Source organism: Plasmopara halstedii, assembly GCF_900000015.1.
Source record: "Plasmopara halstedii genome assembly, contig: Scaffold_323, whole genome shotgun sequence".
Taxonomy (NCBI): Eukaryota; Oomycota; class Peronosporomycetes; order Peronosporales; family Peronosporaceae; genus Plasmopara; species Plasmopara halstedii.
This window is the reverse complement of record NW_020187244.1, coordinates 2,211,248-2,231,752: the sequence shown is the minus strand read 5'-3', so window position 1 is coordinate 2,231,752 and position 20,505 is coordinate 2,211,248. Positions and strand designations below refer to the sequence as shown.

General features: G+C 43.3%; 5 protein-coding genes across 5 annotated transcripts; 3 read left to right on the top strand and 2 right to left on the bottom strand.

Moving 5' to 3' along the window:
• The first annotated feature begins 838 nt into the window (after positions 1–838).
• On the top strand, positions 839–2,053 carry PHALS_15343 (uncharacterized protein). Its single transcript, XM_036407385.1, has one exon. The coding sequence runs from the start codon at positions 1,653–1,655 to the stop codon at positions 1,935–1,937; it is 285 nt and encodes a 94-aa protein (XP_036263093.1). The 5' UTR covers positions 839–1,652; the 3' UTR covers positions 1,938–2,053.
• Positions 2,052–6,158, bottom strand: PHALS_08932 (atp-binding cassette superfamily; the record flags this gene model as incomplete). Its single annotated transcript, XM_024724371.1, has 1 exon — positions 2,052–6,158. The coding sequence occupies one exon, from the start codon at positions 6,156–6,158 to the stop codon at positions 2,052–2,054; it is 4,107 nt and encodes a 1,368-aa protein (XP_024575254.1).
• A 5,186-nt stretch (positions 6,159–11,344) lies between these two features.
• PHALS_08931 (uncharacterized protein) lies at positions 11,345–11,730 on the top strand (the record flags this gene model as incomplete). The annotated part of the gene is made up of 3 exons (XM_024724369.1): positions 11,345–11,407; positions 11,512–11,601; positions 11,677–11,730. The coding sequence occupies 3 exons, from the start codon at positions 11,345–11,347 to the stop codon at positions 11,728–11,730; spliced, it is 207 nt and encodes a 68-aa protein (XP_024575253.1).
• Positions 11,731–16,266: 4,536 nt separating this feature from the next.
• Positions 16,267–18,201, top strand: PHALS_08930 (ars-binding protein; the record flags this gene model as incomplete). Its single annotated transcript, XM_024724368.1, has 1 exon — positions 16,267–18,201. One exon carries the CDS (start codon positions 16,267–16,269, stop codon positions 18,199–18,201), a length of 1,935 nt encoding a protein of 644 aa, XP_024575252.1.
• A 1,324-nt stretch (positions 18,202–19,525) lies between these two features.
• PHALS_08929 (uncharacterized protein) lies at positions 19,526–20,070 on the bottom strand (the record flags this gene model as incomplete). Its single annotated transcript, XM_024724367.1, has 2 exons — positions 19,526–19,885; positions 19,981–20,070. The coding sequence occupies 2 exons, from the start codon at positions 20,068–20,070 to the stop codon at positions 19,526–19,528; spliced, it is 450 nt and encodes a 149-aa protein (XP_024575251.1).
• Positions 20,071–20,505: the final 435 nt, after the last annotated feature.

Genomic DNA, 20,505 nt, shown 5'->3' with positions numbered 1-20,505 from the left:
CGTACGACAAATTGAAGAATGAAAACGAAATCTGTGGAATGAGAAGACGCTGAAGAATGTTGGTCTATGAGACAAGTCGTGAAACGTAAGCCAGTTGAAGTATCTGAGATCATTTTGTTTATGTAGCATAGTACAAATTGCCCCATGAACAAAGACAAAGACCACAAAACAGAAAAGATTTTTTCTCTCTCTTGCACAGTAACCAAAGAAATAAATCAGCTTTGCAATGTTTGATTAGAAATCATACGAATCATGAACATTACTAAGATTAATGCTTTAGCTTTTGTGCTAAGAATTCAGGTATGAATATGTGAAAATTTAAGCGATGGTAAAATCAAGAATTTCACTCGATAGACGATCGTAGCAAATCTCTTGCTCACTAGAAAACAATTTAAGCTTGATTGTTCCCTCCTGGCAACCAGCGCTCAAATCCTGATCCTGAATTACCTGAGGTACATCACACTCCGTCAGCGGCTAACGTCAGCGATATAAAAGCGGTTGGTCAGCGACCATGTCTTATAGCCAAGAAGACTATTCACTAGCTCAGAATTAAATATCGCTAATCGAAGTAATCTTAACGATCTCGTTCGTAAGGTGGTCAAAGTCATAGTCATGGCTAATGTCGAAGGTCTGCTGCCAACTAATGCGGACGTTGAAGTTGCGAATGCTCGAACCAGCCAAGCCGAATATCGAACGCAGCATTAATATGAGCTGACTGCAATACCGGTAGTTGTATCGAACCTTAACGGGCTTAACGAAGATAGCCTGAAAATCTCGAATGCCAACGATTACTAAACCGATAGCACCCAGAAGCAGAAATTGCATTATACATAGGGTTCGGGCTGGCCGCAGAATATTTTTTTTGCATAAACTCCACGATAAGTCAGAAGTCGCATCCCTAAAGGTCAGAGGAAATACGATGAGGCGAAGCGAGCGATAACTAATAAAGGCTAGAAGCTTTGGTCAATCTAGTGAGACACCGCGTACACGATTCGCTAAACTGTGAATCTTATAACATGCTCGATCAGAGAAGCGTGGTGTTTGGGGCTAAGAGGGACGTTAAACAAGGAATGCTTGCGTCGCCCCGCTGAAGGAGTTGTCCGTCGCGCTAGATCATACACCTCAATGAGATCCAAGGTTGAGCAACTTCATCAGCATACATCTATTACCAGCTGGGTAGTAATAATCCCTTGAGGAATCATTAGAATCTCTTGATGTGGAGTAGAAGGAGTTTAAAGGTGAGTGAGTTGAATAATGATAATCCTTTAAGCATCCAGCTAGACATTTACTCCAATTGTATATTTTCGGATCCTGAGTTTAAATATATTATCGTCGGTATGTAATAGATATGATCTCAACCCCAGCTCAGGCGGTAGCTATGGAGACAAAACTTATCTCAACAAAGCCGAGCTGAAAGCTATCATAAAAGATGCTAATCACTAATAAACATCCTGTGAAGTTGTGTGGGCAAGTGGCTTAAAATAGGCTGACAAGAAGAAGGATGCATCGACACCAATAGAAAGAGAAAAAGTATGGGCTAACGCAAGTACGAAATCATCAATACTTAAGGTTGCTTATTAAGGAGAAATACAAGTTTTACCCCTAAGTGATACAACTGAAATAGCGACGATGCTGCTCGAAAAGTGCTTATAATGTCAACAGACCACCCAAATTTTGAAGTAGAGGTTGAGAGAGATCTACGACTGCTACAATTGCGTGTACAACATAATAAGAATCAAAGAGTACTGACTCAGACATCGATTACGAATTTGTTGATGGTGCTTCACGCCACGCTCTCAAGTGAAAGAAGTGCTTACAGCTTACAATTTTTCTCATCTGATATCAGTGGGTCAAATAAGATGGACGAGAATAACAGCCTGGACAAGGACTATCAAGCTACTGTCTATTGCAAAGATCGAAGCTTCATACTCATCTAAAAGTTATAGACCCAGTATAGCAATCATTGAGCAATTAACGACATATATTTAATACTGAGCTTGAGCTACTTTTTCACCATACTGCACTCGACTTATTATTGCGCAAAACTTTATTTATCTCTTCTGGTGGTTAAGGAAACGAAGAGACAAGAGAGCAAACAAGCGAAATACTGCGATAAAGATGAAAACGTATCCAAAATGTTTCCACATGTCTGAATAGTACATACCAAATACAGACCCGACGTAACTTTTCACCGTCATGTGGTCAATCGACACTGGTAAATTCGTGATTGGCTGGCATCCAAGCTGCGACCCAACGTTCTCATACGCTTGCGTGCTCTCATTCCACGTCGGATCTACGTCACATCGTCCGAATACCAATGAGCCAAGAATGGCTAGCGGATAACGTTGAGGTGTGATGGTGTACAGCCATTTGTAGCCGCTTGGAATTGCATTCGCAGGAGGGTTAAAACCCATAAAGAGGAAAAAGATCGAATTCATTAATACTCCAATAATAGCAGCGACTTCAACACTTGGTAACGCGAACGCCAGGAACTGGCCCATATACGTTTGCAACAAGATCAGAAGCGAGATATTTAACCAGTAGAGTAGTGCCGAGCCGAGACCGGTAAAACCAACCATGAAATACCACACAAACGTAAAGAGAAAGCCATTTGCAAAGACATACGGGATTTCTACCAATGTTGAGCCAACAAAATACCAGAGTGCGTTGTAAGTCTGTGCGGCACGCTCTCGGTAAAATGATTCACGCTCTTCGCACGAAATAGGGAGTACGCTATTGAAAGACACGATACCATTGAACAGCGTCGTCATAAATACCATACCTACACCTCCATTAATGCCCTGGTAGCTTGTGTAATCAGATTCCAGGAACATCAGGCCAAACACCAACGCCAATAAGAGTGTCACGATAAAACGGGTCAAGTTGTACGTTGGTGTGCGCCAATACATGTTCATGAAGCGTTTAATGAGGAACCGTGCCTGCGTTACAGAGCTGGCGGCACGCTTCTTGGTGAACACCAACTCTTGGAAATGGGATGACGGGATGGTAACACCTTTCTCTGCTAGACTTGCATCCAGGTTCCGCTTCTCTTCGCTCTGATTAAATACCTGAACAAAGTCAGTTGTACCGGCAGCATGGCCCACACCAGCTCCAATCACCTCAAGCATCCACGTCGCCGGATTGTAGCCATTTGGAAGGGGACCTACTCCAGGTATTGACTCAAAATAATTGACAAGTCTGGAGCATTTTTTACCCAAATCTCCTACGAATACCGTCTCACCGCCGCGCTTTAATAGTAATAGCTTATCGAAAAGGTAAAACACCTCCGTTGAGGGTTGGTGGATCGTGCAAACTATTGTACGCCCGCTGTCCGCGACTTTGCGAACACCGTCCATAATTAGCTTGGCTGAACGAGCATCCAATCCACTCGTAGGTTCGTCCAAAAAGATCACACTGGGCTGCGCAGCCAGCTCAACACCTATTGTCAGACGCTTCATTTGTTCCACCGAGCTGCCACGGATAATCTGGTCTGCGAAATCGCGCATGTCCAATAAATCCAGTACTTCGTCTACCGAGTCGTACTTTTTGCTGTCGGACACGCTGCTGTCTTGGCGTAGAAACGCGCTAAATGTGAATGCCTCGCGAAATGTCGAAGCTTCTGAGTGAATGTCCATCTGCTCGCAATAACCCGTGCATCGTCGAATAGCCAAGTCGTCTGCCTCGTACCCGTTTAGTAGGATCTTTCCTTTGATTGTACCACCCGTTTTTCTACCAGCAATCACATCCATTAATGTGGTTTTGCCGGCACCAGACGATCCCATAAGCGCTGTCATTGAGCCCGGCGTCGCATAGCCGCTAACACCCTTCAGCAGGTCCAAATTCTCGCTCGGGTTCTTCGGATTAGGAACCGAGTACCATAAATCCTGGAATGCTACCGTAATCGGCGTGAAACTAATCTCGCGCTCCTTTACTTCGACCGTAAAAGCGTCTTTTGCCGTACTTTTCTTTGGAGTTGCGAGCAGAGCGTAGCTGCCAGCCTCGTTTTCGTCGTTTGTCTTCTTGGTCAAAGTTGTTTGTTCCGGGCTCTCGTAACGGATAGTTTCGAGCACTAAACAGCCCAAAAACATGAACAACACGTATGCCACGACCATGAAGATGACACCGTAGGTAATCCATATCTTGGCTGACGGTACGTTGAACGTCGACAGATAGTACTCGCCCATGTACATACCAAATTCGGTGCAATAGTCTATTCCGTTGTAAACACACACCTCAAATGTTGGCGAGCGGTACTGATTCACGGCTAAGGCCCGCAGACACCACGCGATCGGGTCAATCCAATAAATCCACACGAGCCAATCGGGCATTTGGCTTTTGGCTACGATAAATCCTGCGAATAGAACGAAGAAAAGAATCGTTACCATCGCAACTGGCTTTGAAATGTGCAGATCTGGCGAGATCGACGCAATAAAGAAGAACCAAGCAGCGAATGCCAGATTGGTGAGAAACAGCATGATCAGGTAGATAGTAAATGCGGTCGCTGAAGCCACGAAACCACACAGCCAGTATACAATTGGACCAAACACGACTGTCTCGGCGAATGCCATTGGTAATTGAGCCACTGAGTATGAGAGGACATACGACGCTGTTCGATAGAAGTTGGCACTTCGATGTTTGTAGAAGATATCCCGTGCAGTCAAATACGTCGGGATCTGCGACGCCTGGCCCAGCGACAGGAACAGTACTGCCTGGAAGAGCACACCCAGCAGCACTTGGACGTTCGTTGGGTCCACTTTCCAGAATGTCGAAGCGTTGACTAATCCCATGACAACGACCATAATGCCACGACCTTTAAGAAACGCCGTGTTGCGCATTGTTAACTTTTGCTGACGTTCCATCAGTGTCAGTGTGTTATCCCAGAATGTTTGATGGAATTCGGGCATTGGATCAATGTCAATGCTCTTGTATTCTAGTAATTTCGGATCGTACGGAGCTTTAAGTGCTTTCAACATGTTGTTGTAGATACTCGAGCGACGGTAGTGCTCGGCGAACTCTCTTGCGAGCCGAGGGTGGTGTGCAATTTCGGAGTGTAATGGTACTTCATATTTGTACTGTTGATTTGTGCCGAGATCCAAGAGATAGTCAGCAATGTCGCGCTCTGGTGGACATTCGAAGCCTAAACTTTCAAAATGACTCACAATCTGTTCCCGTGGTCCATGGTACATAATTTCTCCCTCATTTAAAATAATCACGTCATCAAACAATTCAAACACTTCGGGGGCGGGTTGCAGTAATGCAATAATTACCGTTTTTTTAAGTCTCTTGGCAATGCTGCGTTGTGTCTTGATAATGTCATACGTTGCTGCACTGTCAAGGCCTGTACTGATTTCATCCATTAAAGTCACGTACTTCATGCCAAATTCCATTTCACCTGTCGTCACACGCTTACGCTCACCGCCAGAGACACCACGCATCATGCCATTGCCTACGATCGTATCTTGACAATTCTCTAGACCAAGCTGTTGAATCACAACATCGGGATAATGCGCGAAAAGTGCTTGTGCCGCTTCTATAGCCGCTTTGTTGGCCTCTGGGGTACCTTTAGACAGCTTTTCTTTTGCACGTTTCGACATGTCGCCGCCACAGAACCGATGGGCGTAATCAAGTGTCTCCTTGACCGTCAATGTCGGAAAGTGCTTGTCACGCTGGGTCACATACGCTACAAATTGTGGTAGACGGCGCTTCATCTCGTTCTGAGTCACTCCATTGTATGTGATCTCTCCCTCAATTGTTACATTTTTTTCAAGTGGAAAGCGTCCACTAAGTATCTTCATAAGCGACGATTTTCCAGAACCAGGCTGGCCCAATACCAGTGTGATAGTACCTGGTTTGAATACACCGCTAACATTGCGTAGAATTTCCTTTCGAACAACATGCTTTTTGGCAGACAGCTTGACAAGACTCTTCTTGATTGTGTTTAATAATGTTGGTAACTCCGTCTTGTTTTCATCCTCTTCAATGACCACTACATCGGCAGAAATTGACAAGTTGTCAAAGCGCACTTCCATCTGTGGCATCGTACGACCTAATGCCGCCTCAAAGCGCGTTGCAACGTAGTTGTGTAGCACCTCTGGTCCATATGCCATGAGAGCCGCACCAGACTCGTGCCCAGGCGTTTTTTCTGGGCCCGAGGACATCAAGTCAATTCCAAGACAAGAGTGATGGTATGATCCTTGTCCGCACTGCTTAAATTTCGAAATGATTCAATTGCTCACCCAGCAAGACTTGGCGGTACATTTACCAGTCCGCCAATGACTGCACGTCGTGTAGATGTGCGCGTCAAGACCGAAGCAGATTACGCGCACACACGACGTGCATAGAAAAGCGGGAGTGCGACATGGGATCGTACATTTAGTTCCATGTTGGACCACATGTTCAGGTATCGTGTACAGAATCATTAAATGAGAAAAGAGCATTTTGGACAAGCACCATGGAGCTTAAACCGTAGCTGGCGAGCTATAGATGCATACACGTAGAGTAGCGTATGATCTCACGAATTAATTATGCATCCAGTACCTTGCTTCTATTTGATTTGCTGCTTAGAGTTGTAGTGCTAAGATACCTTGAGTACCAGAGTTTGTCGATCTCCAAGGAGGTGCTACCAGAAAATAGCGATCTCCAAGGAGGTGCTACCAGAAAATAGCGATCTTTTATAGATTCTTTGAGCAGCCTTTATCACCGAAATAGCTGCGAATTGTAGAACCAGTGCTGGTTTTGAAGTAACTTTGTTATGAACTGGTAGAATAGATTCTAGCCCACACATTATAGATGACTGACTACACGCCATTCAAATGTTATTGGTAAGTATATTATTTGTGCTTCTGATAAATCCAGGACAAATTCTTTGTGAAGCTGCGAATAAGCACGCATTTCGAAGAATCCAAACATGTATCGAGTACATTAGACTAAACTTTGATCGTTTCGAATCGCTTTACTCAACCTCGCTATTAACATATATCTTAAGTTTTCAGCAACGATCATCAATGAGCTGTCCACGTTTTACACAATATTTGGATACATACCGGATGTTAGTGCAGGATATACAGAAACAATTGTCCAACAGATCTCTGACATACGAAGTAATACAGCTCGAGTAAATTCAAATCGATATCTGGTGCTTTTTTTCGAATCCAGATGTGCAACTTGTGTCTGTAACTTTTTAAATTCTTGTGGCATAAATTTAGTTTTAGCTTAAGATATGTGCTATTTTAAATCCTACTAGTTTTGTCAAAAACGGTTGAAACTTTATCAAGAAATCTCTAGGAAATTCTAGGCTAAAAAAACGATGCTTGCCTTCTTTTCTTTATCGATAAAATAATTCTTGATCATGATGAACACTTGTTGGGAATCAACCATCTATCTGTTTTCTCTCATTTGACGGAAACCGACCATGTCTCTGCAATCAAAAGGGGAGAAAAGTGTTTTAGTCGGTGGTCCTGCGACACAGTTTGTGCGCTAGTAATCTGTACGCATGATGGGGATCGGGTTGTAGTGTTAAATCTCTGTCTACTCTTCGAACGAGTACATCATTTCAATATGTTCCTATGGAACACGTGCTTGACCCGTGTATGAACAGGATCGCAGAGTTACAGACGTGACAATGTGAGACGTCACTCATTCAATCTGTCACCTATCTCAGCGTGCATTCCGCAGGATTTATTGTACTCGACTACAAATAGCAGCACGAGAAACTCGGACGCGGTGAAGTTAATTCTTTCGCAACCGATGATGTGGCTTCGTTGTGAGTCAAAGAGCTTGTTTAAAGAGTCATTGTCGTAAAAAGCATACTATTCATAGAGCTGTTCATGCAACATAATAAAATTTTGAAATAGATCGCATGATAAGCACAAAAGAAAGATGTTTGCATTGAGCAATTCCAGTGACTGCCTTGAAGATTATCATCAAGTTTCGTATCATAACTGCCATACAATTTGTGTTTCGGTACACGTCTTGTATAAACAACCCTCACACATTTGGGCGCAATTGTGTTTATTAAATTACGGGTAGTCGTTCAAGTACCAGAGTATCGGTATTTTTGAAGATTCCGAAACCTTCAAGGAGCAACAGTACCACGTCAGAATAGAAAAAAATATGATGAGAAAAAGTTAAACGAAGATCTTGAGCATTAGTCTAATTATATTTTTTGATATATGAACTCTTGTAATAGCGGAGCAAACTCAAAGTGTTAAATATCTCAGAGACACTGGATTCCGAACGCACGAACGCAACCTCAAGGCGTTCGATAATGTGGAGCCTGAGGGTCAAGAATTTTGTGCGTAGTGCTTGGCAAACCGATTGAACTTGATATTATTCATGACCGAGTGTATCCTCTGCGAGGATGACCTTGATTAAGTGCCCTTAGGACAAGAGACCATCTCAACAAGCTTTTATCTATCTTTAAGACCCGGATTGACTGGGTCAGGAAATGAATGCCGAAGAGTCGGGAGCGGCTTTAGTGCTTTGCCTGGGAACGCTCGCCAGCTGTGAGAATATGCTCGCAAGACAAGTCCATCAACGTCTCAACCAGGCGCCAGTGGAGAAAAAGACATGTCCCATCGAAAGCCCGCTGCTGATGATAAATTAAGCCTCCGAGGGTCGGAACGGAATATTGTATCCATCTGAATGAGAAAAGCGAGGATGTTCCTGAATTAAACTTGCACCAAATCGTGTCAAAGCGCTTCACGATCTCCGAGCTATGAGATTGCATGCAAAAAAAGGCACGTTGTTTGTGTGGTGTTTACATCACCTAAACGGGAATATCGGGTGTATTTAAAGTTCTTGTGTACCCATAAAGAGAGGTGAGAGCTAGCATCCATAGTCTAGGAGTAAGGACTCTAATCGTCGCAATGGCACCAGCCCTCTACTGGGGCGGTAACAATTATCGTTTTTATGGAGGATTTCCGACCCGATGCGGCTCAAATCGAGAAATTCTGCGTCCACCGACTTTACTAGATAACGCTGGGTGTAGCAATAAGTGAGGAGCCCATTTTTTATGTGAATGCTAGGATGAATTGTTGCAAATTTAGCTTTACAAGCGCGCCAGAGGTTACCTTATTCTTGCTGTGGAAGGGTGGGTAGAATTCGTAGCTGCCTGATAGCGGAGCGGTCCTCGTTAGCTGCTGAATAGCTTGAGGTTCCTCGCATATGATCTCTAAAGCAAACAGAATATTTGCGTCTTGCACGCCACTTGGCTGAGAGGTACAAAGGGTCGAGCTTTCAGGCTCAGACGGCAATTCATCACGGGGACACGTCACGTTCCAGTATGCACAGGGTGGCTTACTAGGGAAGATTGTACTTGTTTATTGTCCTGATTAATGGAACGCAGCTATAAAAGAAGCAGCGATCTCTCGGAGAGGTGGCACTTACAGCTCAGACTTGTTTGCTGCTGGTACCAATGTCCCGGACTTTGTCAAGTTTGAAAAGATTTTATAGATTCAAAAGCGTCGTGCACTTGCGTACGACGCGCGGCTGTCAAAAACAAAAGATAATTTGCGGAGGCAACGAAGATGCCAAATACGGATACGATATCCTCGGGTCTTGAGGCCGGGACACCGGTAAAAATGCTGGGTGTTTTTCAAGAGAAGGCTGAGACTCGACAGCGTTAAATGTTGCTAGGTCCTCGGTCCAGCCAGAAAATTTAAAATTGGCATAGTGTGGATGGAGCACTACAAGTCATGGGTCTACTGAAACTGAAGAATAGGTGTTCTGCTCTTTGTTCCTGGTAAAGCATTGACAAGTTACGGGCCCACCTCTGCCAGGAAGCCGAATTGCGTTTGATGTGGCCGTAAAGCTTTAGTAACCTCAGTTGGGTATGTTTTTGTCCGTAATTGATCTCAATGTTATCGATAAGCTCAAGCGGCAGAGCTCGGAAGGCAAAAGAAGCAGAAAGCCGAGTCCTCAAGACGAAACATATAAGGCCAACATCTATCTCATTGTGCTTTTTGGATGAACGATAAAGGCACAACACATTAACACTTCGCTACTATAGCGTGAGCATTCTGATGCTGCAATAGAAAGCTGGCTTTCAACATGAAGGATAAAAGTTTAAGGCGTTTGCAGGGAATACTCTTCTCAGGGCACAAATGAAATCATCTTTTTCCACTAAATGTGAATCGTCACGGCGGTGGTTCTGTTACGACGCAAGCGCCGAGATATCACTATGCAGTCGTTACAAGCCCGAAAGCAAAGTACGATCTAATAACTGCCAAAGGCAGATGACAGTTAGAGTAAATAGAATTTGTAAGGTGATTGTAGTGAAGAGACAAATGGCATAGCATTAAAATTTATGGTATCATGTCGCAAGTTAGGGTGTCGCGTATCTCCCATTTTCTCTTACGGCGCTAAGGCCAACGCTACAGTGCTGTGGTGGCTTTGGTGCGAGTTAAAGTAAATACGGTTAATATGTTACTATCCAGCATAATCTTATGTAAATATCATCATTTAGCTCACCTGAGCTATCATTCAACAGATATGCCACTCCTGCCAGATTCCTCATCTGACGAGATCTAACTAACCGTAACAAATTTCAAGCATGTCGCTGGAGCTAAAACGCTTATGAAGCCGCTCAATTTTTAAAGAGTGACTGTAATATCACGGACGACAAAGCCTCGTACTTTATGTACACCTCTTGAGTCAATTCACAACGTCTGACAAGTCTAATCGGGTCTTCTATTCCATCGATCAATCCATGCTCGTTTTCTTGATTGTGAGCCTGCTAGACAGTAAAATGGGTCAGTAGAAATGTCACTTATCCATTAATGCGTATTGCAAGTTAGAAGACGAGGCATTTGGCTAGTCAGGAAAAAAGTTGTTCCGCCATTTTCTCGCACGTACTTATATTTCCTACTTTGTCAATCACTATAATTGGAAGAAATTGCATTGTGCCAACATTGGTTCCGGCTCGCACAATGCTACATTTCGATCAAACGGTTGAATTTATGCTAACCGCTCCAGATTTGAGCCAGTTGTCTAACGCACTAAGGAAACAGCAACCAATCTGATGACCATTTACCTTTTTACATGTCATCGGTACATCCAGGTGACATTCATATGGTACAAATTACATTTCAAAATATACGTATTACAGTTAGCCAAGTCAAGAATCACAAATTTTGACGAATGCTGGAATTAAAGAGCTCCGCTTACTGTGTGTAAAGAGCACCTTTTTATCTTGCAAAAAATCTTTTTGTCTATAGACTGTACTCGAGTAATTGTGCACCAATTCTCATTAAAGTATTATTGTTTCGGCTCCTCTGACATCGATCGTATTGCTGTGTGTCGCATGTAACCCATAAAGAAGAAATAGTTGTCCTTTGCAACAGCAATGGATGCTGAACAACTGTTTATCGCTTGTATCAAACAAGTATGCCGGTTACTATTGCTACTTGTACGTCATTGTTATGATTTCAGAGCGTTTAAGATAATCGCCGGATCGGGGCGGAGCTCTTGATCGCTCATCCTCATGCGTGCGTGCCCCTCTCTCACTAAAAGCAAAACGATCCCCAAAATGTTGCTTCTCGCGCATCGTCAATGATCAAATGTAAAAAACTTAGTGATACCACCTGTGCATTAAAAATGAACGTTTAGAAAAACATTACTCTCCATCGCAACTGTTGAATATGCTGAAGAGCATCGCAATTATATATCACTTGTTAGACGATATACACATTTTCACTCGTCACAGAGCTCCACGAGCCTCCTCGCTTTTGAAATCCCGCGCTTGACAGGTGACACTATTCATCCTTTAATAAAGGCATATACCGAGAGTGTTTCAGGTCAAAAGTGCATAGTGCCAGAAGAATTATGTCAAAGTGTGATCGTGGAATCCCATCAGTCCCGCCAGATACTGTACCAATTCCTCGTGCACCCACCGGTCCGCAGCTTAACATGGAAGTATATCACCCCTGGCTCATCAAGCATCGCCAACGAGGGTCTTTTCTCTTGCGACTGGCTCTCGTGGGCTATCTCTTTTTTGTTGGCATGTCGACTCTCTTCAACGGTTGCAAGATTCGGCCAAAACTGATACAGGCCACGTATTGGATATGCACTCTGCGCTTCGCCATCGCACCTGATGGTGTGAGGCACCCTTAGCACTATGGACTGTATTGCTGCTGAATAGCAAAAAGTTGTTCAGCTGTTCAGTTACAGGTCATATATAAGCGCTGCTTTATTTCAACAAGGCTCTCATTCGACTGGACCATAAAGCCTGGGTCACAAACAGGCATTAGTAAGCCCCATCGAAGATTGGTGTTCGTATTCTCTTCGAGAAGTTATGATTGTGAGTCAAACCACTTCTTTGCTTAGACCGCAATGGATGGAGCGTTGTCGCTTTTACGTACCACAGACTGCAGAGGTAGCATGGGAAGGTGGGTCAGCAGATTTGAATAATACCTTTCCTTCACAGCAAATTTGTGTGTAGTTCTTTTGCCTTTGGTAGCGGCTTGTTGCTATCAAACGCTGTTAGCCTAGCGTCACGCCCTCAAAGTATAGTACCCAGGCTTATTGAGATAAATTCACTGATTTTGCGACAGCGTCTCAGTATCACGTCCAGAGTCAATTCGTGAAAGTGCGAGCCAAGCAAATTCGAGAAAATGGAGTAAAGTTTTTATAGGCATAAAGTTTGTTTTAAAGGCAAACTCGGTGAGTTAGTGCCACTACGGCCTCTCAACACAAGTGCATAGGAGCATACTCTTCATCTCGTTCTGGTCGATCGTTCTGCGAGTAATTAGCGTTTGACATGTCTGATCTGAATGCCAGCACCTTCAACCGAGTTCGTCAAAACTTCGATGTGAAGCGCAGATTTCGATCCAAAACAATGACCACCGACAAGCGATGTTGAGGAATACTCTGTCAAGGAAAAGCTTGCAAAAGCATCAGCTCTTACAGTTTGCTGACAGCAGCGAGGCGAGCCATCTTGCCCAGACGATTTAACATGCCGGAATTGCCGGGTGCGGCTTTTAAAAGACTAAAAAACATAAATAGGGGCTGACAACACCTCTGCCGAAGCCGACAGGCTGGCCGCCGAAGCACGCACCTAATGGTTAACCTGCTGACTATTTTAAACGCGCCGACACAGATAATTACTTATATAGACATGTTGAGTCACCAGTACATAGCGCTCACGAACCGCATTAGTCTTATCTATTGAGGCTACCACGCAAAGGGTGTCATACTCTTCGTTTAGTATTCTGTACTCGAGGTCCTCATCAAAAGATACCACCGCACATTATGAGCAAAGTTGGGAAGTTCTGTAGTGCTGCAAGCCTTAAGACATGGTATAATTGTGCGAGCGTGCAGCCAAATACTTCGATAAAGCGGTATCTGAGCTCGTATATTCCCGATTCTGATTTTTGTGCAACACATAATACGGTAAATGTAGTATTGACGCAATATTCGTCCTTTATCAAATGATGACGAAGCCATTGTGACAGCGACATTTAATAATCGTGGAGACGAAAAAACGCACCCACCGCCGCGTTGAACGATTTGGCTTCCGCCTCATCTCGGGGGTATAATCAGCAAAGACGGAGGTGTGTATTGATGTACGATTCGTACTCATATCAAAAACGGCATCGAGCCAAGTAGTTGTATCCTGACCAGATCAAGCTTCTTCTTGTCACGACCGACTTACGTTTCTGCCACTTTAAGTTAGCGCGACTTATCGGCGATGACGCGATCACGCTCATCGACATCTCGTTGGATTTAACAACACCCCAGGACGATGATTGATGATCTTTACTGATAAAAATTGAGGCACTTATGACGTTTCCTTACGGTCTTAACGTCCCATTTTTTACTGAACCCTAGCACTATTTGATATTTTATTAAGGAGATTGGCGAGGGCTTGTGCCTTGTCGATATTATCTGCACTGTAACGGGGTTACACGAACCCCGGTAACAGGGGTGTGTGTCACACGAGATGCGCATGGTGTGACCACACCCAAACAAGAATACGGTATGTGGCTAGGTAGCCATGTATTTATATTACGTCATATATATTTAATATATTTAGGAAAATTTTAATTTCAAAAATTAGAATAAAAAATTGAATTAGTTGTTGAATTTAAACCGAAGAGTCAATTAGCCTTGGGAAGGCAAACATTACTCTTGGAGTAAGCGGATTGCGATCCGCTAACTCATACTTAGTTCTTGTAAAGATCGAATAGTCGGTGACCTAAAGTACGCTTCCTCAAACGCTTAGCTACGGCAGCCCCGCTGCATGCACTCTATATGTGCAAGTAATTAGCAACGTCAAGCCAAAGTCTTATGTAGTCTTGGACTGAGGCTAGTGCATCTTTATTGGCTTGATTTATACATGATTTGCCTGCAGGCCATGCTTCCAAATGAAGCATCCCAAGATAGGATTTTGTTGATGCCAAAGACACACTTGTGTGTATTGACAAGCAGTATTTTTTCTCAAACACTTGAGTAATGCTTGCAAGTGTCGTATCTAAGTAACTGCATTTGATCCTTCGAAATCTACGACTTTGGACAAATATATTTTGATCATTTAGGTTTGTGCGTGATTCATAAAGATGCGTCACCAAGATCGGTGGCGCCCACGACAGTCTGTGCGACAGCACTAGACATTTCCAAATCACCCAGCTCGGAGTACTCACCACAATGCGACTGATATCACTAGCGGTTAATGGTCACCATAAGCTTGGCCAGGAACACCGGACAAGGTGCAATCCAGCATACTGGAAATCTTATGAACCTGCCTTTATATTATTCTTGTGCCGCTCCAGTACATATCCGTTAAGTGAATCAGTGAGCTTCGCACTTGCCGTATTCATATTGAGCGCACGCCCCTAATTGCTATTTTTTAAAAAAAGCACAATTTAATGAAAAAGGCCTGTACTCGCGACAGAGTTTTTCAATCGTTTCTTCATTGTCTCCGGAAAAGATGTCGGTTTTTCTTAAGACACTGAAAAAGTGATGTGATAGTTCATCACATAAGAGTTGAGTGAATCTAAGCTGAAGTTAGACCCCCCCCATTTTGTCAAACGTATGAAAGACATAGACGTAATGGGCCTAACTCAGTATGTAAACGGAGAAAGCACCATTTACATACTTGGTAGTTAAAAAAATTGATTGAGCATTCCGAAACTGAACCAGTTTGAATTGCAATTTTTATTGTGCTCATCCATGGTCAATCTAATTGTCGAAATCGGTCACAACGTGCCAGTTTTTTGAACTGTGAACTACAGACGCGTTCCTCATCGCAACACTTCATAAAAGTGTCAGTCTTTTGCCCATGTCGTGGTTGCTCTTGTAGTACTGTTTCGCTTTCTCATACAAAGTTGTGCTGATGCTGTTTAAGAGCTTGCAAATCAAATTGAAAAGTCCTGCGCCGCACTTGTTGGCGACAAGTCTCCTAGCATTCTAAGCGACGCGGTTTATCGAAAGTGTTAAGACTTTTCGCTATTACCGCATACTCCACTCGCTTCCACGATGGTGCAGTGCATAGACATTAATGTCTTATTTAGTTTGGTATTATGGGTTGTTACTGTCGCTTTTATGTGGTTTGCCTGGCGCTTACGATCTGAATAATCGTTACCTTGTAATTCTAATAAAAACAAAAACTCATGATAGCCGTCGTCTCGTTAGGTTCTTCGTCAGCTTAACAGTGCTGTTTCTGGCCTGATGTACGTCCTTTTACCGTTTTGCCTTCAATTCTTTCCTCGACTTGTAGAAGTATCAACGGCCGAATCTCTTCGAGATAGCAGAACAAGAACATTTAGCACATTTCTAAACGTATAACTTTAAGAAATAGAATCTTACTTAATTTGCACCGTTAAGAAATTGATATCTGAAAATTAGAAAAACAATGGATGTTATAAATTACGCTACTCCCACCATAATACATACTTTTTGTTGTGAACTGATACTTCTAGAACTCATATGTAATTCTACAAGAATGATTTGATAGTGAGCAATTGCGCAAGCGTAAGTAAACGATGTCGCCTTAACGCTCATGCATCCGAGCGTGGCGCAGTACGGAATTATCTATTCCCAAAATAGAACGTTTTTAAAAATCCCGTAAACTGTCAAACTTTGTGTGCGCAAAATATCCGAGTTTATGCGATCATGTACACCACACCACATCCAATTAAAACTGTGGGATAAAATATGCTATGTGTTAAAAGTTTGTGGTGCGTGGGAGATCTGTTTTGAATCAAATGTCAAAGGAATTGCCACGAGACAGTTTCCCTTCATTCCCCCTCTTGAGAACTTATCAGCACGATGCCTTCGAGTCCTAATACTTATGTTCCCGATGTGAGCTTGCTCTCGGTAAGCTTGGGGCACCATGCAACTCCTACGAACATGGTTTTGGCACAACAAGTACAGGAGCATCAAGACCAAATTAAAGCTCAAGTCCAACCCGTTCAAGTGGCTGATATAACGAATGTTTCGGTGTCCATGGGCATCCCCACGTCTCCTTCATTATCCAAAGCCAAACCACGTCGCCGTCGTGCCGATGGCAGCGGCAATTTGACTGTAGAACAAAAGCGACGCATTTGTGAAAAACATCGTAGTACACCTAAAATTACACAGAAAGATTTGTGTCGATGGGCCAAGCTCGAGTTTAATTTACAACGTGCACCTACACAGCCTACGATGAGTAACATTCTCAAACACGAGCACATGTTTAAAGACAATATCTTGGGAGTCTTAGGCTCCCAGCGCAAGACTATTCGACCTACACGTCATGCTCACTTTGACCAAGTCTTAGCTAATTGGGTCATGGAGCGTCAGAACAAAGGAAATATTACGGGAGATATGATTAAGACTAAAGGTCGGGAACTTGTCAAACAAATGGGACTTGAAGGCAAACTTGGCTTCTCGAATGGATGGTTGGCCTCATTTAAAGCACGTCATGGACTTATGAAGCGTATTAATAATGTTCAGAATGACAAGCCTAGTATGAGCGTAGGGATAGTCAAAGACGGTGGAGCTTACGGAGGCATCTTGGATGCAAACAACGGCATGTTACCCAATGGTGTCTCGGTTGATCCTAACTACATGCTACCACCAGTCTCGATGGACTTGACACTCGAACAAATTCAAGAGATGCTGCGCGAATATGTGCCCAGTGACGTCTACACAGTGGACGAAACGGGTTTATTTTTTCGAGCGTCACCTAATAAACTCGTGCAAGGAGATGAAGCACAGTCGATGCTGGCAGATGAAGCAAGATTGACGGTATTGCTGGCAGTGAATGCAGATGCGTCGGATCTTATGGAGCCTTACATTATTGGCAATGTAGTCCCTCCCAAGAATATCAAAATGGCTTCCATCTCACAGCTCGGCTATCACTATGTATGCAGTAGTAAAGCACGAATGACTGTCTTTATTTTCCAGCAATGGTTACGTGATTTCAACGCGCGGATGGCCAGTGCACACCGAAACGTTGTATTACTCATGGACAATGCTCCGTCCCATGTATTGGGATGCGTCGCTCTTTCGAATGTACGTGTAGTCATGTTTGCTCCACATCTTGGAATGAAGGTTCAACCCATGCGTGGTGGAATTCTCACTGCGTTTAAAGGCAAGTATCGTCTCAAACATCTCACACTTGCTATTGACCATCTTGAAGATGGGCTGTCAGATATCTACCATGTGACACAAGTGCAAGCTATGGGGTGGATTGTGGATGCATGGCAACAAACATCTCGGGAAATGATTGTAAATGCCTGGAAACCGCTTGGTATTGTAGCACCAATTACTTTGGATTCAAGTATGGATGGAGGCGATGACAAGAATGTGGAGGAAGAACTTTGGGGACTGCTCTATTGCTTGCAACTCAGTGGAGTCGTCAATACAAAAATTTTAGTAAACTCGCGCTGGGAGAATGACATTCACAAACGGTTAAATGAGGATATGATTGAAGACCCAAAAGAAAACGACGAAGAGTTTCGCGTGCCAAATGCCCCAATTGTTGATCGGTCTCGGATTGGCAGTGCCCATTTGTCCGCCGACGATGAATCTCTACCTGGCAGTCAGCAGATTACTGCAAAGGAGCAGCTTAAAGCATTTCGTGACGTTATTCGATACCTGGAGCGTACCGGTACAGCTGATGCACGAGATCTGCAATTGCTAAACGTCATTGAATTTCTTAAAAAGAAGCAGCTTAGCCTACGCTTTGACAATGCCAGCAACACAACCCTCACCATATGAGTTGAGCGATTCTGTTGGGTTATTCTGCATATATTGTCGTGTTTATGATTATGTATACTTTATAACTATGATATCTGGACATGTTTATGTATTCTAAATATGTACACCAAAAATTACCAGAACGACAATTCAAATTGAAGATTTTTTAAATGTCGATCTTAACGCTTGTTCATAGCGGCGTATGCATTGACTTGCTGTGAGTGTTTGACCAAATGTTATAGCACAAAATTATGGCGATTTCGAGAGCCATTAATCTTGGATTTATGCGCTGTTAAATCTTAAAATTTCCACGAAACTGACAAAACAAGCGAGATTTGCCTAGAAACGTGCATATTTGTTTGTAGAAAGTGATTGCCATTAATGTCTTACAGCGATGCTCGAAAAAGCATCAGTTGGGAATAAAAATGTTGATTGCCACCCAGAAATCGCACATTATGAGCTCGTTCATTTATCGGCATGACATTTGTAAGCTTTTAGGGCATAACAAAGAAGAGAACAAGGCTGGCGCTTTCCGATGAGAATGGTCACACCTTGACTACTCGAGTACGACGCGACACCGTCGCCTTTACCAAAGTCCAGATAACATTGCTGGTTCCTATCTAGGATAATTTGTCGGAGAATTAGATGGCTGTACGCTTTGACCCCTCTACACGAAATGGGTCTTATGCACACAGTGCCTATAATAATGAGGGCTACGATTTCCTATTGCAAAGCTTTCGACATGGTCCAGCTCGTTACTAATGATGGCTCATATAGCTTCAGCTGTCGTTGGTGCTTTAAAAGAAGAGTAGATTATCCGTCTGCAAGCTCAAGAGTTGCAGCAACCTTTGAAGAGGTTGCTTTTGTCAACAACATAGGGGACATTTTGGCTATATGTTAAGCGATTCAGTATTCACTGTCGGCGAAATCGTTCCGTGTTTAATAGCACCGAGCTCATTTTACATCACTTTGGAGCAGCGAAATCGCGCGACATCAGCGTTGTGGTGGGCGCTCGACTTTACCGCCTGTTTGTGCTGTCAATAGTTTTGCGATTATATCTCAAAAGCCATTAGTTCTCGGAGTGATGGTAACTTTTCCATTTCACAACATACTGGTCATTATCCTGGTAAGTAAGCAGGTTCATTATCTTTCCACGTAGCAGTTAGATTCAACTATCTCATAAGCAGAACCAGCTAATGGCGACATGAGTCTCGCGTCCCTTTCTATTTGAATCTTGACGTGCGTCAGATACGGACGTGGGTTATGTTTCAGACGCGCTCACCGGGCGGTGCAAAATTATCCGTCAACCTGTAGTGCTCCGAGCGGCTCAAACTGGATTGCTGTACTAAAGCAACATTAATTTTGCGTCTGAGTGGCTCGTGACAGCGTTGTCGTGGTACGGCTTTTGTAAGCTTCCGTTGAGCTTAGAATGTGACCGCGTCCTCTTATATTGCTGACTGTTTACTTCAGTCCTTGTTTTGCCACGACAACGGGACCAATGTAGCCAAGGTGCTACTTTAGCATGAATTACTGCAGGGTCAGCCCTGTTACCCTTCGATTCGAACTCGATGGCTTCATTTCGAATATGTTGAGTGTCACGCGCCCCGTGCTCGAGCGAGAGCCTTAATATGCAATAGCATCTTGCAAATATTAAAAACAGACGCAAAAAACGTGCATTCGTTGTGAATTCTAGTCCCTTTTCCCACTAACTCAAGAACGGCTTCATTAGGGTCTCAAATAAATATGAGGATTTACCAAACTAAGTATAATATACTGTTCAAATCACAAAAGGAAAATTACAAACTTCAGCGCAATCTGCAATGATAGGATGTGTGCTCCAATATCGCCAAACACGCTATCAATACGTTCCGTCTGATACAAGAAAGCCATGATGCCATATAAATATTTACGAGTACCGGCCTGGCTGTATAGTCACCTTTAATAGAATTGTTGGCAGCAGGAAGATGTATTTAGCTCAAAATGACAAAAAGACAACAATGCCGGTAAATTTAAAGCTCACAAAATACTGTCAGACTGACGGGCAAACATCATTACGTCGTTTCTCAACCAATGGAACGGCGTTACACATACCCTGGTAACAGGGGTGTGTGCCACACCAGATGGGCATGGTGTGACCATACCCAAATAAGAATACGTATGTGGCTGGGCAGTAGTTATGCATGTATTTAGATTTTACTATACATATAGGAACATCCATACATTTAAATTAGGCGGCTTTGCCGCAAATAAAAAAATAAATTCAGTTTTGGATTTAAACGGAAGAGTAAATTAGCCTTGGGTTAAGGCAATAATTACTCTTGGAGA

Coding starts and splice junctions, on each gene's coding strand:
- PHALS_15343 (XM_036407385.1), top strand. CDS start 1,653: ATGTCAACAGACCACCCAAATTTTGAAGTAGAGGTTGAGAGAGATCTA.